Source organism: Podarcis bocagei (genome assembly GCF_964188305.1).
Source record: "Podarcis bocagei genome assembly, chromosome: 2".
Lineage (NCBI taxonomy): Eukaryota > Metazoa > Chordata > Lepidosauria > Squamata > Lacertidae > Podarcis > Podarcis bocagei.
In genome coordinates, this window is record NC_138126.1 from 62,523,886 (window position 1) to 62,551,046 (window position 27,161).

The 27,161-nt window shown below is 45.8% G+C and overlaps 2 protein-coding genes across 3 annotated transcripts; one reads left to right on the top strand and one right to left on the bottom strand.

Moving 5' to 3' along the window:
• The first annotated feature begins 200 nt into the window (after nucleotides 1-200).
• On the top strand, nucleotides 201-12,259 carry CDC23 (cell division cycle 23). The gene is made up of 16 exons (XM_081185875.1): nucleotides 201-381; nucleotides 1,767-1,839; nucleotides 3,493-3,630; nucleotides 3,826-3,868; nucleotides 4,210-4,315; nucleotides 4,873-5,005; nucleotides 5,350-5,527; nucleotides 5,613-5,710; nucleotides 6,492-6,573; nucleotides 6,716-6,869; nucleotides 7,101-7,220; nucleotides 7,759-7,834; nucleotides 8,331-8,392; nucleotides 9,529-9,607; nucleotides 9,831-9,950; nucleotides 11,035-12,259. The coding sequence occupies exons 1-16, from the start codon at nucleotides 242-244 to the stop codon at nucleotides 11,203-11,205; spliced, it is 1,773 nt and encodes a 590-aa protein (XP_081042001.1). The 5' UTR covers nucleotides 201-241; the 3' UTR covers nucleotides 11,206-12,259.
• A 1,641-nt stretch (nucleotides 12,260-13,900) lies between these two features.
• On the bottom strand, nucleotides 13,901-27,006 carry KIF20A (kinesin family member 20A). Of its 2 annotated transcripts, none has more exons than XM_081185830.1 (19): nucleotides 26,867-27,006; nucleotides 24,853-25,011; nucleotides 24,483-24,569; nucleotides 23,935-24,054; nucleotides 23,474-23,612; nucleotides 23,191-23,378; nucleotides 22,945-23,089; nucleotides 22,030-22,230; nucleotides 21,714-21,825; nucleotides 21,444-21,515; nucleotides 20,847-20,990; nucleotides 20,463-20,628; nucleotides 19,041-19,196; nucleotides 18,339-18,478; nucleotides 18,100-18,202; nucleotides 16,720-16,930; nucleotides 15,637-15,728; nucleotides 15,292-15,429; nucleotides 13,901-14,508 (listed from the first exon to the last, which is right to left on the bottom strand). In XM_081185830.1, the coding sequence occupies exons 2-19, from the start codon at nucleotides 24,991-24,993 to the stop codon at nucleotides 14,185-14,187; spliced, it is 2,679 nt and encodes an 892-aa protein (XP_081041956.1). In that variant the 5' UTR covers nucleotides 24,994-25,011; nucleotides 26,867-27,006; the 3' UTR covers nucleotides 13,901-14,184. The 2 variants fall into 2 exon arrangements, with proteins under 2 accessions (XP_081041956.1, XP_081041957.1); XM_081185831.1 differs by lacking the exon at nucleotides 26,867-27,006 and adding an exon at nucleotides 26,799-26,820.
• Between the last annotated feature and the right edge of the window lie 155 nt (nucleotides 27,007-27,161).

The window sequence follows — 27,161 nt, forward strand, 5'->3', positions numbered from 1 at the left end:
CGGAGAGCGATGCGGAGGAAGAACCATCGGCGGGCTCGGAATTTATTTCACTCGCGCCTCCTCCAGGCTGTCACTTCTCGGCCAATCAGGGTCCAGGAGTTCCAGGCCTCCAGTTTTCATTAGTCGAAGGTCGCGTGAAGGAGCCGAGCCGCGTCCTCCAATAGGGTTGCGGGGCTGCGTCGCGCGCGAGCCGAGGAGCGAGGCTTGGCTTTGGTTGGTCGGCGCTTGCGTCTGCGGGAAGATGGCGGCGACTACCGCGGCGCAAGCGGTTGTAGCCGGGTCCACCAGTGCGGATTTCTCCGACCTGCGCGGGATCAAGAAGCAGCTGCTGGACGTGGCGGAGCGGAGCCGGGAGCGCGGCCTGCAGCACAGCGGGAAGTGGTGAGGAGGCGGCGGCGGATAAAGGGCTGCGCGTGCTCTCCGCCGAGTCGCGGGAGGGCTGCGTGCAGGGTCTCCAGCAAAACGGGGGCTCCTCAGGCTGCAAGGGGCGCTCTGGGGCGACGGGATGCTGTCGCCGTAGGGAAGGGCGAGGAATAAAAGACCTCGGCAGCCTGCGCGCCGCTTGCTAACTCTTGGGCATGGCCAGGTGTCATCCGGCTATTGCACAGCTAAATTGTAGTAGGGGGCTGGCTGGCAATTTTTGGGGAACGCCGTTTTGCTAGTTACTAAGGTTGCTGAAGTATTATGGCTTATGATGGGTCTGTACACAATGGGCACATTGAAGTGCCAGCTATATCGGGCTGCAGGCCGCCTGCCATGTATGGGCATGCTGGATTTACATATAGGCTAAACAAGCTATAGCTTAGGGCCCCACTCGCTTGAGGGCCCCCACAAAAATTAAATTAAAAAAACACTGGATGTACATTTCCAAAATACAAGCTAAAAAACAAATAAAACCTACATATAGCAACAGTGTTTTGTGTTGTGTATGGACCTATTAGGTCCATAAATTACCATATAGCATATATTCAACACAAAAAGCAGCAACAATTTGTTGTTGACAAAGGACAGCTGGACATATAAAGGGCCCCATTACCTTCAGTAGCTTAAGGCCTCATCAAACCTAAACCCGGCCCTGTGTATGGGAAGTCTGTGCATGCTATTGTGCATGTTGGGGAATCTTAGTCCTGGGGGCCAAGTGCAGCTCATCAAGCTGCTGTGTCCTGCTCTTGAAACTGCCTACTGGCTATGGCTCTTCCCCAGGCTACACACTACCATGGCCCTCCTCTATGTCCTCAAGGGTTTTTGCCTGGATGCAGTGAGCCTGGAAACATAGGAGGCTGCCTGTTGTACAAAGGTGAGAATCACATCACTTGTGCCTCCCACTCTTTGCCTCTACACACACACACACACACACACACACACACACACACACACAACCCAGCATCATGCTGCCCCCGGAAAGTTGCGTATGAGGGAAAATGGCCCTTGTAAAGAAAAAGGTTCTCTTCCCCTGTTGTATGTAATGAGTACAGTGGTACCTCTGGTTACGTACTTAATTCGTTCTGGAGGTCCGTTCTTAACCTGAAACCGTTCTTAACCTGAGGTACCGCTTTAGCTAATGGGGCCTCCCGCTGCCGCCGTGCAATTTCTGTTCTCATGCTGAGGTAATTTTCTTAACCCAAGGTACTACTTCTGGGTTAGCGGAGTCTGTAACCTGAAGTGTTTGTAACCCGAAGCATTTGTAAGCTGAGGTACCACTGTATTTTGAGCCAGACTGGCAGAAAGTTGTGTTTTTTAAGCTGCAGTGGGCTTTTTTGTTGTAGGGCCTCAGAGCTGGCTTTTGCCCTGGACCCTCTGCCCTTTAATGAGCTGCCTCCTGCACCTGAACTCACAGAGGTACGTACGGGAGGAGGGCTCGTTTTTGCAACACATAAAACGGATGAGGCTGCTCTGATGTAGTATCCTAGAAAACCATAACTTTAAAAAGTTGTGGCAATTGAAAACAGTAATGCTTAGAAAAAAGACAAGCAGGCTCCATTTGCAAGTCAGTTTGCATTTCTAATCCACTTGAAGTCTTTACTTCTTTAAGGAAGGGATGAGAGAGGTGCACATTTATTTAATGCTCAGTTCTTTGTAGCTGAGCTGGAGGGAATCATAGAATCATAGAGTTGGAATAGACCACAAGGGCCATCGAGTCCAACCCCCTGCCAAGCAGGAAACACCATCAGAGCACTCCTGACATATGGTTGTCAAGCCTCTGCTTAAAGACCTCCAAAGAAGGAGACTCCACCACACTCCTTGACAGCAAATTCCACTGTCGAACAGCTCTTACTGTCAGGAAGTTCTTCCTAATGTTTAGGTGGAATCTTCTTTCTTGTAGTTTGGATCCATTGCTCCGTGTCCGCTTCTCTGGAGCAGCAGAAAACAACCTTTCTCCCTCCTCTATATGACATCCTTTTATATATTTGAACATGGCTATCATATCACCCCTTAACCTCCTCTTCTCCAGGCTAAACATGCCCAGCTCCCTTAGCCGTTCCTCATAAGGCATTGTTTCCAGGCTTTTGACCATTTTGGTTGCCCTCCTCTGGACACGTTCCAGTTTGTCAGTGTCCTTCTTGAACTGTGGTGCCCAGAACTGGACACAGTACTCCAGGTGAGGTCTGACCAGAGCAGAATACAGTGGCACTATTACTTCCCTTGATCTAGATGCTATACTCCTATTGATGCAGCCCAGAATTGCATTGGCTTTTTTAGCTGCCGCGTCACACTGTTGGCTCATGTCAAGTTTGTGGTCAACCAAGACTCCGAGATCCTTTTCACATGTACTGCTCTCAAGCCAGGTGTCACCCATCTTGTATTTGTGCCTCTCATTTTTTTTGCCCAAGTGCAATACTTTACATTTCTCCCTGTTAAAGTTAATCTTGTTTGTTTTGGCCCAGTTCTCTAATCTGTCAAGGTCGTTTTGAAGTGTGATCCTGTCCTCTGGGGTGTTAGCCACCCCTCCCAGTTTAGTGTCATCTGCAAATTTGATCAGGATGCCCTTGAGTCCATCATCCAAGTCGTTGATAAAGATGTTGAATAAGACCGGGCCCAAGACAGAACCCTGTGGCACCCCACTAGTCACTCTTCTAAAGAGTGACTGCAATCCAAAGATTAGAGGACCCTTGGTTCCCAATATTGCTTCTAGCAGTGCTAGGGTCACTTGCCAGGCAAACAATTTTTAATGCAACCAGTTTGCTTTCTTAGGATCCCTTCTATTTAGCTTGTGTGGGCTTAATCCCTCCCCATTTGCTCTCTTGTCATCAAGGCTTAAAATATCATAAAATTAAACTGATTTTCTATTATTCTCAGAGAAGCTCATACTGTATTAGAGAATAGGAATTTGGTCAACCAGACGTTATTTGAGAACTGCTGTTTTCAACTCTGTATTTTGTCCTAGAGTGGAAACCAAAAGCAAGAAAAGCATTTGCTTTTGTTACTTGACAGAAGAAGGTGTCTAAGGAATTCATTACATTGGAATTCAATTTTCTAATTTCTTGTCCTTAGGAAGATGCTCGTGACTTGGACGCTTACACCCTTGCAAAATCTTACTTTGATCTGAAAGAGTATGACAGGGCTGCTTACTTCCTCCGGGTCTGCAAGAGCCAGAAGGCCTATTTCCTATATATGTACTCCAGATACCTGGTGAGTTAATAAGATAAATCAATTCCCATTCCTTGATTTCCTCCCTCTCTTCATAAAGATTATGTGATATATCTAGAAAGTGAAGTTTTATTCTTTTTGCTTCTAGTAGCTGGACCCATGTCATGTCTAAGTGAACATCTCATGATAGCAAATTGCTGGTTCTTAAAATTCTTTTAAAAATCTGTTTGTTTGCAGTCAGGTGAAAAAAAGAAGGATGATGAGACAGTGGATAGTCTGGGTAAGAAACCAACACACAACTTTCTCCAGTTTGGCATTTGATGCTTGATTTACAGTTTCCAAGACTACAAATTATTTTTCTTTAACTATTGTTTGATTTTTTTAAAAAAGAAAATGCAAAACATGAGCAAAATTTAACTGTTAAATTAACTTCCCTTTCCCCATCATACATTGTTCTGTATTTGAGCTAGTTTAAAGCAGTAGCCCTCAAAACATTTTGCAATAGTACCACCCTTTGCTTTAAACAAAACTTTGGCAGAATCTTTGCAGTACAATATTTAAAAATGGTTTTATAAACATGTATTTCTAATGGTACCAAATAATAGATTACTCTGTTTACAGGTCCTTTGGAAAAGGGGCAAGTGAAGAATGAAGTTCTAAGAGAGCTACGGGTAGAGCTTAGCAAGAAACGCAAAGCCAGAGAGCTGGATGGATTTGGTCTTTATCTGTAAGCACTGAAGTGATGCACTAATGACATATTGTAGAGAATAGCCATAAGTTTACATCCAAGGACGCGGGTGGCACTGTGGGTTAAACCATAGAACCTAGGACTTGCCAATCAGAAGGTTGGCGGTTTGAATCCCCGCAACGGGGTGAGCTCCTGTTGCTCGGTCCCTGCTCCTGCCAACCTAGCAGTTCGAAAGCATGTCAAAGTGCAAGTAGATAAATAGGTACCGCTCCAGTGGGAAGGTAAATGGCGTTTCCATGTGCTGCTCTGGTTCGCCAGAAGCGGCTTAGTCATGCTGGCCACATGACCCAGAAGCTATACGCCGGCTCCCTCGGCCAATAAAGCGAGATGAGCGCCGCAACCCCAGAGTCGGTCGCGACTGGACCTAATGGTCAGGGGCCCTTTTACCTATGAAGTTGGGATTGTGAAATGAATAGGGATTCTTGTCTGTTTGTGTGCGTGCAATTCACCATGCAAAATGTCAGACTAGGGCACGGGGATGGCATAGGCTCTTGCCCTACTAGTGTTTCTCTTACCCGTTCTCTGTATCCCCCTAGGTATGGAGTTGTGTTGCGTAAGCTGGACCTGGTGAAAGAGGCCATTGATGTGTTTGTTGAAGCTACCCATGTTTTGCCATTGCACTGGGGGGCCTGGCTGGAGCTTTGTAACTTGATCACAGACAAAGAAATGGTAATTTGTGGGATTCTCAGGTGCAGGTGTGTGATGATTGCTGCCCTGGATTTCTTTGGGAGGAAAGACAGGATATAAATTCAGATCTGGCCACTATTTTCTGGTACAATTTGATCCATGAACTATCATGAGGTTGATACTGTGTTTGGTGGTTTTTCTGATTTGGAATACTTGAATTTGCCAGCAAATCTTAAGTAATTCAGTAGCACTTGGAGGTGTTAGCATTCTTTCCATTGAGTGGGTGGAGAGAACCAAGCCCATGTTGTAACCTTTTCTGCAGTTCTTGGGGGCTGCTGTAGACAGCTTCTCTAAATGTGTCCCTCTTTGTTTGTGGTTGTTGCCAGCTGAAGTTCCTGTCCTTGCCAGATACCTGGATAAAGGAGTTCTTCCTGGCACACATCTACACAGAGCTGCAGCTGATAGATGAGGCCTTACAGAAGTACCAGAGTCTTATTGATGCAGGATTTTCAAAGAGCACCTACATTATCTCTCAGATTGCAGTGGCCTATCACAATATCAGAGGTCAGTGAATCCTTCCAGATTTTGGCCTTCTGGTGTTTTGTTTCCTGCTTTTTTCCCCTTAGTGCCTGCCTTTCTCTTTCCTCAGATATTGATAAAGCTTTGTCCATCTTCAATGAACTAAGAAAACAAGACCCTTACAGGATAGAAAATATGGACACCTTCTCTAATCTGCTCTATGTCAGGGTGAGTACTTTTTTTCTCAATCTGAATTACATTATAGGTTGGAGTAGTGTGTGTGTGTGGGCAGGATGGAGTTGCTTAGCAGTCTTCCCAAAGCCATGTTACAGAAAGGGAGAGTGGGAGGGAGCAGGGAGCTTGGCACAGTGGGAGGAGCATTGGATTGGCTGAGCTGTCTGTCTGTATTCTGCTGAGTTCCCTGCTGCCTGACGTCTTGGTAACTGGCAGCGATGCATTGCTTTGGGGAGCCAGGTAGGAAGTCACTTCCTGTACTACCATGCTGGCCATTGCTGCATATGACCCTACCTCAACCTTAAATTGCTCGCAATCCTTCAGTTTGTATAGAGAACTTTTCTGTCTATATCCCTTAAACTTACTCATGTTATCTTAGCGGTAAACCCCAGTAGGGAAATTTGGTCTGTAAGGAAATAACAGCATTGCACTATCAAGTGAGAGAATATAATGGCAAACAGAATCAGGAAACATTTGCTACAGGGAGATGTTCCAGTTGCCTTGAACCAGTTTGTGAAGTTATTCTGGATATTGTATGAAATTGCCAAGTCTTTGGTAGTCCCTGTTGCTGATGACTTCCAAACATCCCAAGATTTGTTGTTCTCATTGGATTCTCCTAGTTCAGACAACCTAGTGACTGATTTTGTGGCTTGAAATGCTGTTCCTTCTTTCTTTTCATGCACTGGTGTTAGAAGAGTGTGTTTCCATCCCTGCAGTTCCACCCCCACCCACTGGCTCCTGTCCTTAAGCTTACCACTTTCCTTTATCCCACTAGAGTATGAAGCCTGAACTGAGCTATTTGGCCCACAACCTATGTGAGATTGACAAGTACCGTGTGGAGACCTGCTGTGTGATTGGTGAGAGACCTTGCTTGCTTGAAGAGGGATGGGAGGAAGCTGCAGGACATGATCCTCTTTCACATGGAAGAGTGTTAGCAGAGTTGTTGTTTCCCAGGCCCTGGCTGCTCTCTGCTCACTTTTCATTGTGCTTTTGCCATAGGGAACTACTATAGTTTGCGCTCACAGCATGAAAAAGCAGCTCTCTACTTCCAGAGAGCGTTGAAGCTGAATCCTCGATACCTTGGAGCATGGACCCTCATGGGACACGAATATATGGAAATGAAAAACACATCAGCAGCCATTCAGGCATACAGGTGCGTGTGCAGATGCCTTCTAAAAAAGAAGGCTTATTTCTGGTTTCCACCTAGGGTGGGGAGTACTTTTAACAAGATCTTTTTCTATTGTTGTTACTCTCCCAATTGATTCTACTTGTGCCTTTCTTTATTAACAAATGCAGACTGTTATGATCTTACCTCCGTTTGTGCTGTATACCTGTAGACTCTGTATACTCTTTCAAAGAATTCCTGTGGCTTTCTCTCTTCTAGACATGCCATAGAAGTGAATAAAAGAGACTACAGAGCGTGGTACGGATTGGGGCAAACATATGAGATCCTCAAGATGCCCTTTTACTGTCTCTATTACTATCGGCGGGCCCATCAGCTCAGGTAAAACTGCCCAGTATAAATACTGTCTTTGTGTCTAACTCTTTTTAGTAGCTGCCATTATCAGTGTATGGAGTCAGCTTGCTGTAAATGAAATAGGGATGCGCATTGCCATGGCTGCCCTGCAAATTACAAAATCTAATGTTTCAGTGCAGATTGACCAGAGGCAGGGGATCTTACATGTCATTTAAAAGATAATCTGATCTTTACTTTTGCAAAAAAAAATATGAGAATTTGGCACTTAATATAGCTCCCCGTATCTCTCCATTGCTCCCAGACTCTTCCTACTCTACAGTTAAAGGAAGGCTGCATGGGATAATCCAAATTTTAAAACTCAATTTTGAAATCATAACAAGTCCCAACAGCTGGGTTTTAAGTGTTTGATTTTAGTCTCTTCTTTTGGGACGTTGACAAAAAAAAGACTGTTGTGCTACTAGATTTAAAAGTGAGGCTTAGTGCTCATTGGGTTTTAGGTAGCTTTAGAAGTTTGAGCTTGTTCGGTCTTTTTGTGAGCCAGCTGATAGTTTCATGTTTTTCACAGGCCCAATGATTCCCGTATGCTGGTAGCTCTTGGAGAATGTTACGAGAAATTGAATCAGCTAGTGGAAGCCAAAAAGGTAGGGCGGGACATGGATTTGCATTTGAGCAGCTGCAGTGGGGATTATCCTGAACCAGATAAAGGAAATGCTAGTGTATTTCTGCTGTGCTGTTTTGTCATAACAATTGAATTGCCTCTGTCCATTCATTGCCTCTTGAGAATGGACTGGTGAATGTAGGTTATGTAGCTAGAACATAGGTACTGGGGGAAAGTGCTAAAAATTGAGCAGTTTCCAGAACTGAGCTTTTATTCTGTTTGCACTTTTCTTCCATGTAGTAATAGTAATCAGATCTTCAGATGGCATTATTTCTTCATCCTCTGTTCGAAAAAAAGAGGGAAATATTGTCCAAAACTTGGAGCTAGGTTTATTGGCGTTATCACTCCTATAGTCTTGTATTATGTTACTTCTGATATGCTTCATACTATTCATTCATCTCTGCTAGGCAGGATAGTAGCCAATATCACCTCTGACTCTGGACTAGACAGTTTTGCATTTGTTGTTTTTTTCTTGACAGTGTTATTGGAGAGCCTATGCTGTTGGAGATGTGGAAAAAATGGCACTGGTGAAACTAGCAAAGTAAGTAGTAGTTTTATATTGCTTTTCTTGGATAGATTGGCAAAACCTCCTTATCTGACCACTGCCTTTTGGACTGAAATCTTAGTCTGCAGACTTTATGATGTGGGTGTCTCCTGTCTTTCTGCATAGCTCTTAGTCCTTGTGATCCCAGGAAATTATTTAGGGGAAGTACTCCAGATTATCTTTGACCTTTATGGCAGCAATAGTCTGGATAACTACTAGTGGTTTTTCCATAGTTCTTGGTATCGGCATGTGCTCTTGGTGCGTCACACAATGTGCATTCATACAGGTACTGGCAATAATTAAATGGCTACACATAAACTAAGTATAAAAAGTATTTTATAATGTATATCAAGATAAATATAAAACTAAAATTGCTACAGTATGGAAATGGGATGTTTGCCTACCTTGATGAAAATGACCCCTGGGAAATACCTGTGAGTGACAGGCGCAGAGATTAAGACATTGCTTAATGTCTTTCCCCCCATAAATGCAGCTCACATTTGATAGGCTACCTAGGCCTACTCCAAAGCATGTCATTTGTTATTAGGATAATCCCATCCAGTGGCGTAGCGTGGGGGGTGCCAGGGGTGCCGGCCGCACCGGGCGCAACATCTGGGGGGGGCGCGCTCGCTGCCTCCGGAGTCGCCGAAGAGCCTCGGGCGCAGGCTGTAGCGGAGCCGCATGTCTCGCGGAACCGACGAGCTGTGCGCGCATCCGGGCTGAAGGCGCCCGGCAGGCAGCGGCTCTCAGCGCTCGCCGCGGAGGACGCGCCAGGCAGCCCCTCCTCACAGCCCCGCCTCCGCCGGTGCTGCTGCAGCTGCTGGGCCGTTGCATTTTCCTCGCCTCTCTGCCCCCCTCCTCCTCCGGGCAAGCGGCGTCGTTTGGGCGGCAGCGCCAGCGGCAACTCGCAGGTTAGGGGTTAGGGGGGGGGGCTCAAATTACTTGCCTTGCCCCGGGTTAGGGGGCGCAAATTACTTGCGTTGCCCCGGGTGCTGACAACTCACGCTACGCCGCTGATCCCATCAACTACATATTGAATACTTATAGTGGACAAGAGGTAGCTTCTTCTATTATAGTGGTGGTCTTATCCTTTAAGCAAGAACACACTTTTGCCTTTTTTTCTTCTTTCCCAGGCTTCATGAACAGTTGAATGAATCGGAGCAAGCTGCTCAGTGCTATATCAAATACATACAAGATATCTATTCTTGTGGGGTGAGTCAGTTCCAAATGATTTTGGAAATGAAAGAGTGAAGGATATACAGAGTGGATAAAAACAGCTGTTGTTGTTTTTTAAAAAAGAAAAACATTGTATTTAAATTGGATTTTTTAAATACAAAGTTGTAAATACTCAGTTTCTCCCAGGTTAATACTAAATCTTGATATAAGAAATGAATTTACCCTGAACCAAACCATAAATACCTTTATTCCATTCTAGGAGATAGTGGAGCACCTGGAAGTAAGCACTGCCTTCCGCTACCTGGCTCAATATTATTTCAAGTGTAAACTCTGGGATGAAGCCTCAGCCTGTGCCCAGAAATGCTGTGCATTCAATGACGTGAGTACCCAACACATCATCTGTGGACTTCTTCACTGGGTCCAATTCCTGCTTCTACCCACAGTGCCACCACTGAGACCCCTCTTGGGTATGGCTATAATGGTTTGAGGCCACACATGTGTTAGGTCATACTTACACAGGATTTTGAAAGAACCTAAGAGAGAGACTGAAAGCCCAACTCTTTTCTAGAACAACAATCTAAATCCTTCAGGATTGTCAGAGAGCTCACCCATCTACCTCTAATAATAGAACCAATCAATAATACACCAGATCATGACAAGAGCTGTGTGAAAAGCAAGTAAAGAAATCTGCTAAAAAGTTTTCATTCCTTGTGGAAATGGAGGTAGCTAGTTTTTGCCTGGTAAGAAATGTGTTGCTAGTTACATGGATAAAACATGAAAATGTGCAGATATGTGCTTGCAGGTCACCCAAAAACATCTTAGTGGGCTTTATATGGCCTGCAGGTTAGCTTGCCCATGAAATAGATAAAGAGAAAGCATGAACAGGAAGTAAAGTATTTAGAATCCTGTTGATGAGTTGGTTTGGCATGGGGAATCCTTTTGGCACAGCAGGCCAGATGTTCCCCACCCCATTGGGCCAACCTTGACAGGTGGGTGGCATCGTGATATCAGATGATTGACAGGTGGGTTGCCCTACCTCACCTGTCAAAGTTTCATTGTTCAGCACTTCCCAAATGCTTGACAGCCAGCTTTCTTAAAGGGAAACTTGGTTGTGCAGCTGGCAGAGCCATGTCTTTACCTTCTCCACACCTGATATCACATAGGACACTGGGTATGGGACAGGTGGGCATGGTTTAGAGAAAACAGTTTTGCAGGCCAAATTTGGCACATGGGCCAGAGGTTCCCCACCCCAGAGTTGGCAAATAGTTTGCTGGAGTAGCCACTTCAGGGAGAAATATATCATGAGATTTGCAGTATCTAAAGGCTCGCTAGATCTGACATTGAACCACAAGTCTGATTGCAATTCAGAATGGCTGATCTTTGCACAGGAACACCCATGTGCCCCCTTTCTAGTTATTGCACTGTGTTTGCTCTTTGCTCATGCAACTTCATTTCTCTTCCAGACAAGAGAAGAAGGGAAGGCCCTCTTGCGGCAAATCTTACAGTTACGAAATCAAGGGGAGACCTCGTCCACAGAGATTGCCACACCTTTCTTGCTTCCTTCTTCACTATCTGCCAATAACACTCCAACACGCCGTGTGTCACCCCTGAACTTGTCCAATATTACACCTTAAAGTGTGCCTGCCCCTCTGGGCTGATGTGAACTGCAAATGTAATCCAGCTGGAGCCTGGGTTTTCCTTCTAATACTGCCTCTCTAAGGAGAGTTCTGTATCCAGTGATGCCTTCCTAGAAGAGCTGATAACTCATTGTTGAAGTCATTGTTGAAGGCTGGCAGCACCATATTTCATAGTGAGTGACTGAATCCATTCTACTCCTGTTATGCCTCTCCTTTCTAGCATGACATCTTGGTGTAAGAAGGGATTCCAAAGTCACTTTCCTCCATTGATATCAATTGGAGTTGCTTCTCTGTCATGTTCATGGCATTCCCTTGTAATGTCTTGCTGGCTACCAGTGTGTCATCTTTTGGAGGAGAAATGGTGCTGCCTCGCTCTTATTTCATGATGGAAAGAATGTCCTTGCAGCAGTTGGTCCCTTGTCCTTTTGGTTTTAGTTATTTTTCGAGCAAATTTGCTGTGTTAGATTAGCCGGCTGGTAAAAGGAGCCAGTGGAGAGAGCAAAGGGACTGCCATTTGTCTAGTACAAATGTAGAGACATGGGTGGAAAATGTAGTAATTCATATCCAACCATTTCCCTTACTAATGCAGCAGCTGATGCTGTTGTGTAGCTGGTAACAATGAAGTGGTGGGACTTCTATGTGTTCATTAAGACAAGAGTGCAGTGTTGACATAGCTTATCCATATATATGGGCTCTAGAAGTATCCACCACTCTTTGAGTGGCAAAACTCATCCACACATTTTTGTTGCCCAGGAACACAACATAACTGTTCAGTAGGAAAAAAACCTATTGCTTAGTTCTTTGAACTAGAAGCTGGGGTGTTGTAAACTAGTATCCTAGTAGGGATGCAGTTTTGTTGAATATGATCCTATGACATAAAATAATGGTTGTGATCTATCCTCAATGTGACTTAGCAGAAAAAACTAAGTGGTAAAGGATAACAATGGTATGATTTTCTTCAGCTGACATGGGAATTCAGGTATGCAAATTGACTTGTCTGCAGTTGAGCAAGCTTGAATTCTGCTTCCACTATTAAATTGTTTTTACTACACATTCTTGTCATTTATGTTAGTAAAACACAGAACTTTGACTTCTGTTGTACAGCACAGATGCTGGGGCTAGAGCACTCACATTTTGTTAATTTTTTTACAGCACAGATGCTGGGGCTAGAGCACTCACATTTTGTTAATTTTTATCTTATCTGGAGATCCTTGCAGGCAGGGGTTTATACGGAGCCCTCATTTTATCATCACAATTGGTGGTGGTGGTGGTGGTGGGTAGGCTAAGAGAGACTGATTCATAGTCAGTGAGCTACAAACTTGGGCCCAGATCTGTCCCGTCAAATTCAAACATTCAATGCCACCCCTGCCATTGGGCAGTGTCACAGCTTATTTTAGATGCCATGAAAGGACTGTAAATAAATTTATTTTTAATGTATTTTTACTCCTGGGGAAAAGCAGTTGTGGGATTTTCTATCTTGTGTGCCAAATTACCTTGGCTTAGGCAGCAAAATATCTTGGTTCAGCTCTGCCAGCACTGTACTAACTTAGCTTATATCCTAGATAGCCTTGCTTAGCACTGAAAACCAATGATATTGGAGGCTAACATTTTTCACGTTAATGCAGTTATTAATCCACTGCATTCCAATCTGCACCATACTTGCAATATATGCAAAACAAAACCCAGACACCATGTAAATAAGGATTCTGCCTATTTAGGGTATTATAGGTTGTCAAAATTGTATAGAGGTTTGGTGTAAATCATATATAATTTTAATTATTGACCCTCCAGAACCACACCCGCTGTGCCACTGCCTAAGTAACAGTTAAGTCTCTAGGGTAATTTCCTGGCGAGTGGCTTTTAGAAAATGTAGTACACATAATTTGCTCTACTGCGTATGTTATCAGTTTCTAATAGTATATGCCTTGGTTTCAGCTTTGTAGAAGACTAAATATAGGAAAATTACAATACTGTACCACCTCTAAGGATCAGTTTAAACCGGGTATTTTTAGAGTAGACACCTTGCCCTGGTGTCAGTATGTGATGCCTGCAACAAGTTTCTCACCACTGCTGTAGAATTATAGCCATGATTTAAAACTACAACCTTAAGAGATGGGAGTCCTTTCTATTTGTGCCCTCAGTCAAGAACCGGAATTAGCAGGCCAGACTTGGAACTTTGTCAGGATTTATGCCCATAGATGTAGTTATTATCTGTCTTGTTGGTTTGGAATAGTTTGCACTGCTCATAATTGTCTTAAGGCTGGGAACCCAGTTTAGCATCAGTTAAGTACTTTTATTTATACTAAGAGTAGTACTATTGGAAAAAATAGTCTGTTCTTCTACCCACTCCCAAGGAGCTAGATTCCCTTTGTCCAGAAATGCACAACTGAGTAGGATACATTGCCTGTTCCATTAAAATCTTTGAATTTTGAATACTTTCTGTATTAGGGATCATGTGTAGATTAACCATTGAAGTCTCATGCCTGGGCTACCAGAGGGACACAAAAATCAGCCTCGTGCATAGCTGTCAACGTTTCCCTTATTCCGAATAGGATTCCTTGCAAGAAAAGGGAAAAGTTAACAGCTATGGCCTCGTGGTTGTGGAGCCTAGTCCACCAGGCAAATAGAAGAAACTTAAAAACAAATGCCAGAAAGGTTTCCCTCATTAGAGCTTGTTCACATAAACATGAGGTTTTAGAAGACACAAGGTACATTTATTATACAATTAACATAGATAATAAACATTTCACATGCATAACATAAGCTATTGGAGGTGATAAACATAAGGAATATGAATCCAGGTTCCATATACACTGGAGTAGCAGCTGGCCTGAAACGGAGGGCATGCATAGTAAGTAACCATCTTTGGGAAGCCAAAGATTTAGTTAGCTCAGGCCTCAACACATTAACGTGAAGGAAAATATTAAAGTTATCAACCGGTTGCTTGTTCCCAGGTACACTACAACCCCCAAAAAGTCAGTGTTTTTTGCCAAAGGCCGTGGATTTAAATGTTGGAGAGCCACGGGCACGTAGGATACTACTATAGGGGGTCTCTATTGCTACAGCAGGCACGGCTGTTGTGCAAGTCAGGAAATTGTGCAAGAAAGGCTTCTTGAAGGGAGGTTGACTTCTGGGCTGCACATTTTCATTGTTGGCACAAAACCGTTTTTTGCTGCAAGAGGTCGGTGCTGCTTGGAGCTTCTGCACGGTGTGAAATTGCTCTGCAATACAGGCTGCTTTCTTCCGCAAATCCATCTTCACCAGCATCATGTTGTTCTGCAGCTCGGCCAAAGTCTGGTCCTGGAAGAGCCAGTGGAGAAATTCAGTTTTATGAAGATGGAGCCTCCCCTCTTGTCAGACAAGTGCCAATCATTTCAGCCAATTACCCTGAATGTGAAGACTTCTGAAAATGCTTACGGACTCAGAAACATTACAGAGAGATGAAGATAACAGGTGCCTGGAGCTTAACAAGGGCCCTCTGGGACTGCTTCACCCAGCCACCAAATCCTGTGGACTGCTCTATGACAACTGAGGGAGGAGGAGTTGATTCTATGGTCACTATTGTTGTGTAATGCAGTGTGGTTGTGAGCACAAACAAACTACTCCAGAAAATGGTTTAATGTTTTTTAAAAACTGGCACAATGTTTCTATATGGGATTTCCCCCACCTCTCCCCAGCCAGTGGCATCTGTCTCCATGGACCAAAACATAAACATCAGATCTGGCACTTTCAAGCACAGTCTTGGTACAAATAGATAATAGTAGTAGTAACAACAACAACAATGTATTTATACACCACACTCCATCTGAAGATCTCAGAGCAGTTTACAAGATAAAAATGGATCAAGGCACAGAACCTTAAGGACACTAAGGATTTATCTATCTATTTCATAGGCTTTCCACCATCAAATCAAAGGTCACCTTGGATATACGTGTGTGTGTTGTGCTGCTGGATCTGAAATTTTTATGGTTCAGTCTATAGGCACCAATGTAAACTGACTAAAATGGACAAAACTAAATCTTGTGTAGCAGAGCATGCATGCCCCCTGTAAGCTGCTGAAATTTGGGAGACTCCTTCACCTACCTGCTTCGCCAGGATGTTGTCACACTTTGAGAGAGCTTCACGGAGTTTCCCGGCTCCTGTGCTGTGGCAACATGCTCTTTCGGCTGACTGGAGGGACTCCCCTAGTTTCTGCAGTTCAGATCTCAGCATCCTTACATTCTGAGAGAGGGAAGGACATTTAAGCAAAAGGCAGCGTCCAGCCTCTTAAGGAAGACTGGACTACATACAGTGGCAAGTTGTGGTTGGGGAGAAAAAGAAGTTATGCACCCATTGGCAGGAGATGAAGGTTTCAGAGACAGTGCCATTCAAGCCCAGGGTAAAGGAAGGAGGTTGGCAGATGCCAGGAAAGGAAGGTCTGGCAGTTACCTTTTGGCCTTCTTCCAGCTTCCGGTCCACATTTGTTGTGATGGGCTTTGAGGAAAGTGGCGGCTCCAGCATCTTCTGGTGTTTACGCAACTCTAAGGACAGACCACAGATCATTGCAATTTAGCCCAACCGTTAAAATTATTTTTGCCAGTCCTCAATACAAGAGCTGAATTCTTAAATGTGCAGTGCTGAACATACTCCCCAAGAACTGCCAGGCTACCCAGGCCTTTTCCCACACTCTTCAGTTTAAGGAGCAATGTTTCAAGGCAGATTTGAACCCCGACAATGCTATTTTTAGAGAAGTTTTTCAGGTTCTTCTCTGCATCACAGTCTATTGTGATCAGATAATCCCAGCAAAAACGGCCTTAAATCAATTATTTGCATTCTCCCCCCCCCCCTCTAATTTTGACCTCTGTCAGGTGGGAACCTGCCATATTAAAAAAGTACAGTGGTACCTCTGGTTATGTACTTAATTTGTTTCGGAGGTCCATTCTTAACCTGAAACTGTTCTTAACCTGAAGCACCACTTTAGCTAATGGGGCCTCCTGCTGCTGCTGCGCCGCTGGAGCACGATTTCTGTTCTTATCCTGAAGCAAATTTCTTAACCCAAGGTACTATTTCTGCGTTAGCGGAGTCTGTAACCTGAAGCGTATGTAACCCGAGGTACCACTGTATTTAATATTAAGTCTCCATTCCTTGTACGTCTTGCAACGTGCAACCATTTTTCAGAGATAAAGATGGGGAATGCATGCAAAGCTTTTCGTGTTCCCTCCCAGGTACCTCCACTTTAAAAGTCATATATCAGTGGATGGGAAAGACAAAACTGGTCCCATGGCCTGACCTGTTATAATACAGCTTCTTAAAAGGAGACCTGCTCTCAAGGAGGAGCAGGGGTCCCACACTAATAATAATCAGGCAGATATCCTAGGTGTGCTTTAACATTTCATGGCAGCTCACTCACAGAAACCAAGGTTCCCAAATGCTACGTCGGCTTGCAGTTCACTAGACTTACGCTGCGCAGTCTGATCTTTTGACAACCACCTGCTTGGAGCCCATGCGACTACAAGGGGGAGAACGCCTCACCTTCTGTAGTTCTTTGCAGCTCTGCTTGACACTGCTCTAACTTGGCTTTCGCCTGCAGCAATTCCTGATTCTGGGCAGGCGTTGCTGCTGCCAGTCGTTTGGATTTGCGTGGAGTCTGCTCCGGATCTGCCTCCTTTCTCTCCTGGAGCTGCTGTTGCCGTTTTGCTTCTTGCAAGGCATCCTGCAGCTCTTTTATCTTTTCATCTTGACTCTGAGGGAGACAAACAAGACAAATTACAGGAAGGGCTCTGTTTGGGAAGATGCAGCCTGCCAACTTGAGATGAGAATGAACAGCAGCAGCAGCAGCAGAAGATAAGCTGACCAAACTTCCCCAGAATCTCTTGTAGTAGGAATGGGGAACCGGCAACTACTCTCCGGTTGTTACTGGACCACAGCTTCCGTCACCCCTGGAGAATTGGAGCCCAACAACATCTGGAAGGGCCATGGGTTGCCATCCCTGTCCTGCAGGGTTGTGAGATTCTCATTTGGGCAGACTGATACACCCAGAAATCCATGGCAGAGCCAAAAGTTTCAGTGCCAAGTGTGCAAAGGATTCCACGAATGCGCCTGCATACAGAACCTATCAAATCACATTTGTAGTTCATTCCTCCAAGGGTTTTAGCTGGCAACACACACAAACCTCTTGCGTATTTATTTATAAGCCTTCAGCAGGCTGTTTGGGAGCTAGCCTCTTCGCAGATCAGATCTGTTCCACACACATATGGAAAGGCATTTCTCTCCCCCCCCCCCCCGCATTCTCCAGTTATACGAAAATGTTCCTGAACTGTGCACAGGTCACTCCTGCTTACCCAAACTTTCTTCTGTGTGGACTGAAATCACCATGTCATAAGCTAGGGTTTCCTACCATGGAACCCTCAGACACCCTCACTGAGCCCCCCAAACACCCTCTGCTCTTCCTGAATTGCTTCAATTGTCTTTTTAAAGGGCTTTTTTGTGGGGGGTTGCCTTATTTTGGGGTGTATGGCATGCTTTTGCCTGTCTTCAATTTGTTTTGGGGAGCATGGCGTAGGTGTTTTGGGTGTTCTGAGAACTGGCAGGTGTGCTTTTTTCTTTATGTAAAATGGCTTTTGATTAGTGCCCATGACAGTTTCTGAGATTTCCAAATGTGCCCCTGCTTCCAAAAACATTGGGGTGTCCCTGGCGTAAGCTTTCATGGACTTAGAGCGCACATTTGATGACACATATGCTGTTATAAATTTGTTAAATCTTTTAAAAGATGTTGTGAGGCCCTGCAGTTTTGCAGATGCCAGTAAAACTGGGTGCATTGCTTCAAGTCAGTGCTAAGGTTTGGAACTGCAATGTCCTGCCCTCAGGAAACCCTCCAGCACCTCCTTCCCACAGCTCTTTCACCCCACACACCTCAATCTTCTCCTGATAGTAGTCCGTAAGTGACTCCTTCAGACTGTTCAGTTTCTCCTCATAAACGTCCTCCAGCATCTCCTTTTGGATGTCCACATGCTCACTGCAGAGAGGAAGGTGAAAGTGGGTGGGCAGGGAAAAAGCCATATCAAGAACAGACAAGATGTGGGATGGACCGCCAAGGCCCAATCCTGGAAAGGAGGAGATGTGCCTCCACAGCCCTCTGCCACCAACAGTACCTGGTCCACTGTTCCTTCTTCTGTAGGAGATCCATCATCTCATTGCAGATCTCATCGCGGAGACGCATTTCCAGCTGAAACTTCTCCTGCCGCTCTTTCAGCAGAAGGTCTCGCACAGCTTCAACCACACGCAACAGGTCCTGAAAGACGAGAGGAAAGGAACATGACAACTGGGGTGGATCTACACACAGGAATAAAACACTGTAAGTCATAAATTCAATCCTTTAACAAAATTTTTAAAAACCCTGTATGTAAAATCGCATAGAAAAGTTTTGTGCTCTCCAGTGCCATCTGGTGTTGCATGTTTATAACGCATTTAAAACGCAGGTTTTTGACTAATGTAGCTGAGTCCCAGGTTTTCCAGAACAGCCAAGATGAGGCATTGCCCCAGACATCCAAGCATTACCACAGCTACTCAGTTTTAATTGGCCCAGACATCCAAGCATTACCACAGCTACTCAGTTTTAATTGGCAAGTAAGTATCCAAAGGAGGTTTTGGAGCCTAGCGGTAACTGGCTATCATTGCATCAGACAGCTTTTAATTCTTTCCTGCGTGAGGGCACAGAATTTTTGAACCTCAGTTGACACTTCACGGTCTATTCTTGGCTGGGTCCATAAGAGGTTTTCTGACTGCTCCAGTCTACCAAAGGACCCTGCCAACGGGAGACTTTCTCAGTGAGCAACAGACAAACAAGCACTTGCCTCTTTGTCATATGTGGTCACATCCATTTCATCCTCGCTCTCTTCATCCAATTCATCTTCTTGATACGGTACTTCTGCAGGGATCTTCTTCCCCCGGAGGCTGTGCTCCTTGATGAGAGACTGAATCGACAGGAGCTTTGTAGGAGCCTGTAGGATCTGGAAGGTATACAAAGTGTTGCTGTTGGCATATTCCAAAGAGCAGTGGGCACATCCCAGCCAGGCAAAAGCACCTGTGGATAGAACAGGGGGATGTGGCCGAGAATCCCAGGGCCAAGGCAGAGGCCTGCATCTGGCCCTCGCTTTCCCACCCATGCCCCACAGCCCTATGTTTAACCTAGGCAGTTTAACACATTGTTGGAAATTCTCCTGCCCCAGTTGACGCCCATGCCTGGAGGTTAATAAGCCACATCTGGCCCTCCCTAGAAGGACAACCAGCTATCTGTCCTTCCTCATACTGTGGAAAGTCTGTTTCTCCCCTGGCAAGGATTGAGATACACCATCTCCCCAATCTTGCCCGTTTCTCCGCTCTCTTGCAGCCAACCAGCACCCAAGGGTCCTTCAGAGAGGGAATTACAGGTGCTGCTGAGCTTAGCCAAAAGTTGCCAAGATAAGCCAAGGTAAGGTGTGGAGAGGATACTGGAGAAGAGAGGCTGGGGTGTGGGGGCTTATTAGTTTGTTTCCGTTCTTGTTTTTATTATGCAATTTGCGTTTGTTATCTTGCATTTTTATGTTGTGGACCGCCTTCAGATTTGCAAGCAAAGGGCAGTAAACAAATGCAATAAATACAAATAAATAAAATAAATACAAAGTGTTGGTGTTGACCTTTCAAGCCCTAAACGGCCTCGACTTAGTATAACTGAAGGAGTGTCTCCACCCCCATTGTTTAGCCCAGACACCAAGGTCTAGCGCTGAGGGCCTTGTGACAGTTCCCTCCCAGCGAGAAGTGAGGTTACAAGGAAGCAGGCAGAGGGCCTTCTTGGTAGTGGCACCAGCCCTGTGGAATGCCCTCCCTTCAGATGTCAAGGAAATAAACAATTATCTGACTTTTAGAAGACATCTGAAGGCAGCCCTGTTTAGGGAAGTTTTTAATGTTTGATGTTTTATTGTGTTTTTAATATTCTGTTGGGAGTTGGGGAAACCCAGCCAGATGGGCGGGGTGTAAATAATAAATTTATTATTATTATTATTATTATTATTATTATTATTATTATCATCATCATCATCATCATCATTAAAGGAAAGAAAATGGGGGAACACGTAAGAGGTGTAGGGGAGAAGAGAGAGAGAGAGAGAGAGAGAGAGAGAGAGAGAGAGAGAGAGAGAGAGAGAGAGGAGGGATTAGCAGTGAAACTTCAAAGGCCAGCCAACATTTATGGAACCTTGCAGGCACCTAGTTTCACCTTCAACAACTTTGTGTCTCACCTGACTAGCAATAGCTGAAAACTTAGCCACGTGAAGAGTCTCATAGTACGATGAAGCACACGGGTTGATATTAACAATCATACAGGACTGCCCACGTCCTGTGAAGAAGCCTTGGAACACACGGGTGAGCTTGCTGTCCCGGAAGGGAACCACACTCTGCTTCAGCCTGTTAAGGATACAGGAAGAGGATTTAAGCTCCAGAAATGGAGCAGAAAAGCAGCAACCATAGCCGGCACCCCACCTGCCGGGAATCAAATTTGACAAACCCTACACACAACCAGCAACATCTCAAGTTGGAGAGGACATTCTACAGGAAGTGCTCCTTGCTGGGTTCAAGTCAGGGCTATGAGGAGCTGTCAGACTGAGAGCTAGGAAGAGCTTTACCTGCTCTGCTGGTTCTGGCGCAGCAAAGTGAGGCAACGCCCCAACGTGTGCAAGGAGGTGTTGATGTTATTTGCCTCTTTCAGGCGGTCCCCGACTCTCTGTTCTTTGCAGCGCTCTGAGCCGGCCAGGTCACAGAGGGACATCCTGGGGAGGAGGGAGGGTGGTGTCAGTATCGGGATACAGGAAGTCTAATCCTACTAGACCCAAGTGTTGCATTCTTCAGGTTAGAAATCCTGCACACCAGACATGTCAACCACTGCCAAATACACCCAACTAAAACCCATTCATTCCATGCTATGGAGGATTTAGGTAGCTCTGCTTCAGGTAAGCAAAACGTGGGACTAATTATAGGAGATTTTCATTCCAGGTCTGGCACATTGCAGGGATACTGGAAAAGCCCCTGAAATCTTTACACTGACACATACAGTGGGTGTCTGTCTGAGAAGTGCCCATCGTGACTAGGGAGGGGGGGACACTCTCCCACACACCCCATTTGCCCTTCTGAACTCCCCTACCCTTAAATGAGATTGCCCTTCAGCCAACTGACAGGGAAACTCATAATTCTGCCCTTCACTGCATACAAAAACTTTGACTTACTCGCTGATCTTTGGCTCCATCCCACTGCTGCTTTCCTGGAGGTGCAGAATGCGAATGGAGAAAATGCTGTGACTGCAAAGAGAAAAAGAGTAATGAAAACCAGTAGCTTGGGCTCAGATTGTCACCCCCATTCCCTATCTCAGAGACACCCACTTGCCCTCCTGCCTCCATGGGCTTTGTTTACTTGTGCAAAAGACACACTTTGCCCATCCTGAGACAAGCACTTTCACCCCACCACTCCGCTAATAAAATTATGGCACTGTTACGGACCTGCGGCTAGAATGCTGGTTCATGTGGGTGCTGGCAACGCTCTGATTTCTCCTGCCCAGTTTCAGCAGTTTCCAGGCCTCAGCAGCATCTTGAACATTGATCCAGTTCAGATCTGGGAACAGGAATATGTGGCTTTAGGCTTCACATCTCTACGAGGGATCGCCCTCAGCAAGCAGACAAGACCCTATTTCGTTACACAGCCCACATTACCAATGCTGCCACCCACAGACTCCAGGCTTATTGAGAGTGGCTCAAGCTATGGGAAAACAGCTGGCTGACCCACAGCTACATCCTGGGTAAGCTGGCCAGTCTCTACCTTTGACATAGGGGTTGCCGGTCTGATCTTCGCACAGCCGCAAGGTGGGCCTCTTGCAGTTTGGGCCAAGTGTGGTCGTCTCCAGCAAGTCATAAATCTGTTCATTGTAGATCTCAAAGAAGGAGACCCAGATGGAAAACTGCACATCGTCTTGTGCCAGCACCGAGACATTATCTGGGTCAGCCCAACGAGGTCCTGTCTCTGTCAATGAAAGCCAAACATGTATTTTGCCAGTGACTGCCACAGCCCACAGCTTGCCTCAGCTGAAGTCCATCCAAAATACATGATGTCCCTTCCCAATGCCCTCGCCTGGCTCCCCATTAACTTTATAATTTTTTCTTCCTGTTTTAACACACAGCAGTTGCCCTGCTAAAGAAGGCCATAGGCACCTGCCCTTGCAAAAATTCTCACATGCCTCTGAATCTGCCTTGATTTTAAGTCTCCTGTAAGTCCCTTCATTGCTAGCCCACTCACTCTTCTGGAGGCCTTTCCATGCCCTCACTGGTGTGAAATTCAGAGAGAGAGGTAAAATACAAAGCTTCTACTGAATGGTAAATATGGTTTTATCAACAGTCCAGCTTTCTGCTTTGTAGTTTGTGACAGAAGACTGGCTTTGGCCATCAAGCAATAGCCAAGCCAAAAGCGATTTGGGGGAATATTTTACAAGCCCCTCCAGAGGAAGCCCAAAGGCCCTCTCCTGTAAATCCCATCAATGAGTCCCCATAAACCACCCCAACATTGTTATTAAATTTATATATGGATGCTGTCGCTAGATATTTCCCCCCTTTGCTCTCTTGTGGGTTGGGTGGCCCTAACTATTTTGAGATTCCACACCTCTTGAGGTACTTCTCAGCATTGATCGTGACAATTAGAAAACCACCTGTCCCCAAACAGGTGGCTCAGGGCAGTAGGTACCTTCTAGGTGGCTGGTGCTTGTCAGGTTGGCAGACTGGCAGCTGTAAGAGAGGCCACCTAAGCCACTGTCAGTGCTTCCGCTTGTGCCTGCTTGCAGCTGGGATGCTGTGCTGTGACTTTTATTCAGAGAAGTATACAGCTCCTCCTGTAATTCCAAAGGAAGGAAGGAAGGAAGACCACTGAGTTGCTGATCAGGGCATTTTTCTTCTTATAACAGGAGACTCAACAAGCAGGAAGGACACTCACCTCCTTCATCTTGCCGCAAAGCAGGGCCTGCTTTTTCATTTCCTCCTGTCGAACCTGCTTGCTGTCCAGCCAGATCACCTCACTCGAGAGGAAGGGCTTCAGATCCATGGCCCGGTACAACCGCGTCCCAATACTATTGAAAATGATGGCCAGGGAGCGAGGCAGGATGCCCGCATCAGCACCACTACCTGCAAGTCAAAGAAGTGAGCAGACACTGAGACAAGTGCCCCCGCCACTAGGCAGAGGTGCTTGCCTGAGCCAGCACAGACTGAGTGCTTCTTACCCTGGATGGTGTAAGTCTTCCCTGAATTAGTGACGCCATAGGTGTAAACAAGCCAGTTCTGCCCATGGAGCACACCCTTCACCACATCCTTCATCGTTGCATCAAAGAAAGCCGCCTGGCCCACTTCTGGCCCAAAGATCTGCAACCCCAAATGTTACAAGTTAGTACCGTTAGAGAGCAGAGAAAGGGAACCTGGGGCCTTCCAGACATTGTTGAACTACAACTTCCATTATCCCTGACCAGTGTGGCAGTGCTGGCTAGGGCTGATGGGAGTTGCAGGTCAGAATAGGAGGCAGGCCACACATTCCCCCTCAGGGGGTTAGAGTTAGGCAGTAAAACGAAGAGGGGAGGGGTTGCCCCTGCTTCTCCACTTTTTCCTTAGTGGAGCCCTGCAAAATCCTTAAAAAAAACAACTGGTGTCCATGTTGAATCCTACATAAACCCAAGATCCAAGTATGTACCTGAGTGAAGGTGAATTTGTGCACCGCCTGACCAAGCCCCCGTTCAATGTTTCTCATGGTGAAGGAATCCTTTGGTGCTTTGAGAAGAAGGGTCTCAGAATCGTCAATACAGGCGCAGCCCTAGAGAGGACAGTTAACATTCTGCATTCAACATTATTTGCCACAGCAGGAGCACCTCCTGATACTAGTTTAAACATTTGTGGCTTCCCCCAAAGAATTATGGGAGCTGTGTTGTTGTTTTTTTAAAAGGTGCTGAGAGTCGTTAAGAGCCCCTATTCCCTTCACAGAGCTACAATTACCAGGATGGCTTAACAAGCGATCCTTCTTTATAAGGAACTCGGGGAATTGTATCTTGGTGAGGGGGATAGGCTGGGGCCAGGCTACTCTTCCCCTTGCCAGAGAGCGAAAGGGGGCGACCTCCTGGTGTGATTATACCTCTGGATAAGGGCAGAGACCAGTGTCTATCCCCTCCCAGGAGATTGGCAAAAGCACCCCCCCACACACACACACACCTTAGATGCTGGCCCATGCATTGCCTATAAACTCACTTTATCTTCCTGTTTCTCCATCTCGGCTGGTGTCAGGGGTCGCACTCTTGCATATACCTTCACTTTTCCATTGTCATCAGAAGCGGCCTGTGGAGAAGCCACATGTGACTTTTAGGTTCATACTTAGGAGAGGTAGGCAATACTAGCCCATTCATTTTGCTGTTTTTTAATTGTTTTGAAACCAGACCAGAGGTAGCCAATCAGATGCTTTTCAGACACTGTTGGTCTACAGCTCCATCTTTCCCAACCATGGGTCCTGCTGGACAGGGCTGATGGGCAGCTGCAGTCCAACCATATTAAAGAGCATCACATTGGCTACCCCCGAGGGAGCACAAACAAGGGTTTTAATTCTTTACCTCACTGCTCTTACCTGCTCACTGCTTGAAGAGATGGCAGAGAACTCCGCCAAGAGGTCTCGGCGCAAGCCAGCCCCACATTCTGCCACAGTGGACTCCAGCACAGGAGAAGTGACAGCTTCTTCATCAGATAACAGCCCTACTGGGGAGGCCATAGCGGCTACACACTGATGCTGCAAGAGAAGCCCATCATAGGATGAGGAATAGAAAAAGAAGCGCAAGTTCCACTGCCAGACTTTGCCACCTGGTTTCCAGGTTCCTTGCCACTTCTAAATAAACTGTAACAACACTTCCTATAACTGCAAAATGTGTGATGCCTATGATAAGGATATAATCTTGGGGTACAATACTAAAACCGTTTCCCAGCTTCGCTAGGGCCTAGCCCTGTGGGTTCTGAATCGGTCAGGTTCAAGCAAGAAACCATAGCCGGACAAATCGAAGCAAAACAGCAGCTAGGAAGCCTTGATCGCTTTATTGTTGCAGCAAGATTTCTATTCCCAAACTAAAACAATGAAGAAGCAGCCCATGATGTAAACAAAATCTGTCCTTATTCCCTTGTGGGATACACAAGAGCCCTTATAGAGTCCTTTGTAGGTTCTCCATCGGTAGGAGAAAATAACAGAGGCCAACCAGAGAATATTGAGAAGCAAAGCAGCTAGTAAGCCAGATCTTTATTAACTGTTGCAAAAGGCCCCATCTAGCAAACTATCTCAAAGTTCTAGACAATGCTAAACACCGATGGGCATTTTCCAGGGCCCGCTTTAACGCTCTCCCTTCAGCTCTTCTAGAGGGAACATTTGAATGTTGTTGTTTCTGCTGTCTCCCAGGTTATCTGATAATGCCTTATCTGATTGCCTTTTCTGGTAGTCTGGCTATTCCTTTGAGATGGTAATTACTTAATTCCTGAGACAATGGGAAGGTCCCCCCCCCCCCCCCGCAGAGAAACATTTGGTCAGTTTGGGAGTCAAAATGGTTTCAGGACTGTCTTCCTGTGCTGCTTCAGACATGTGGTTTATGTACGTGTTTGCTTGGTACATTTATGAACATTTATTATTTATATACGACCTTTTTATTACAACCTCATCAGAAAAGAATTAAATTAGAGGATAATTACCATTAGCACAAACAACCCTCACAACCTCCACTAGCCAAACAGTAGATAGGATACCAGCAACATACCTCGGCTAGAGATGCATTGCATTCTAGGGAAAACTAATTAGAAAAAAATCTGGAGGTACCTTACCTGACCACTGCTCCATCTGGGCCCAGTATTGTCTGGTCTACCTGCTGAGAGCAGCTCTCAAGGTTTCAGAGAGCATCTTTCCCAGTCTGTGCACTACCTGAGGATGTCAGGGACTGAACCTGGGACATTCTGTATTCAACACACGTGGTCTCTTCCAACCAAGGGACAGCCCTTAAGTACATTCCCAACCACATATCCTCAGAAATAAATCCACTGGGGCTTAGTTCCAAGGAAGTGGGGTTAGGACTACAGCGAAAACACTGTAATGTAGGCACTTTGTTTCGTTATGGAAGTGCTAACAAGTGCATTGTTTGGCTCAGACAGTATTGTAGCAGCAACAAATGTGACCCTCGTGCGAGCGTAGCTTCTTTAACCAGCTTCTGCAAAGGGTTATTTAAAAAGAACATGCCACTCTACCTAATCTGCCTTTGGGATCCCCCTCTTCCTTTCCCTATGAGAGCAACTTAATTCAGGGAGAATTCAGGAGACCCGCCTCAAGCCTAGCGTCTGTAACGTATCTTCCAGGTCCCATAAGGTAAAGAGGAACTGAAATAAGATGGGAAATAAATGCCTAGAATTACGAATACGACTGCCAACCTAGTGAAAGGGGGAGGTTTTCACGAGTAGCCAAAATGAGGCATGCTGAGCGCTCACATTAGAAGGGGCAGCGGGAGACTTAAATTACCCGCCGTGGCCGTTGCAGAAGGAGCAACTCACGCCCGAGCCTCGTTCTCCCCGACACCAGTAGCAAGGATTGAGTCCAAAGTAATTCTCCCCCCTCTCACCAGGCTTTCCCCCGCTCCGTGCTCTCCTCTGCCCGGCCCGCCAAGCTTTGCCCGCTCGATCGCCGGTGTCCGTACGAGCCACAATGGAGCCCTCGAAATCCTCTTCTGCTTCTCCTGCTCTTTCAAACCTCGCGGTCGGCCCGATCAGCCAATCAGGACGCGCAAAACTCAGCGGCTAATCATCTATCCGGGGCGTGGCCAGCGCGGAGCTTAACGCGAGGCTGTTTCTAATCCTGGCTCTTGTCGCATGTAGTTCAGCCTCAGTCTGGGAGGAGTGGAAGAAGGAGCGGGCAGA

What these genes read in the sequence shown, in the direction of transcription:
- CDC23 (XM_081185875.1), top strand. Translation starts at nt 242, where the DNA reads ATGGCGGCGACTACCGCGGCGCAAGCGGTTGTAGCCGGGTCCACCAGT. An exon ending in CTGCACCTGAACTCACAGAG is followed by an intron (nt 1,840 to 3,492) that starts GTACGTACGGGA and finishes TCTTGTCCTTAG; the next exon opens with GAAGATGCTCGTGACTTGGA. An exon ending in ATATGTACTCCAGATACCTG is followed by an intron (nt 3,631 to 3,825) that starts GTGAGTTAATAA and finishes GTTTGTTTGCAG; the next exon opens with TCAGGTGAAAAAAAGAAGGA.
- KIF20A (XM_081185830.1), bottom strand. Translation starts at nt 24,993, where the DNA reads ATGGCCTCCCCAGTAGGGCTGTTATCTGATGAAGAAGCTGTCACTTCT. An exon ending in AACCAGCATTCTAGCCGCAG is followed by an intron (nt 21,516 to 21,713) that starts GTCCGTAACAGT and finishes TTCTCTTTGCAG; the next exon opens with TCACAGCATTTTCTCCATTC. An exon ending in TTTCAGCTATTGCTAGTCAG is followed by an intron (nt 19,197 to 20,462) that starts GTGAGACACAAA and finishes TATACCTTCCAG; the next exon opens with ATCCTACAGGCTCCTACAAA.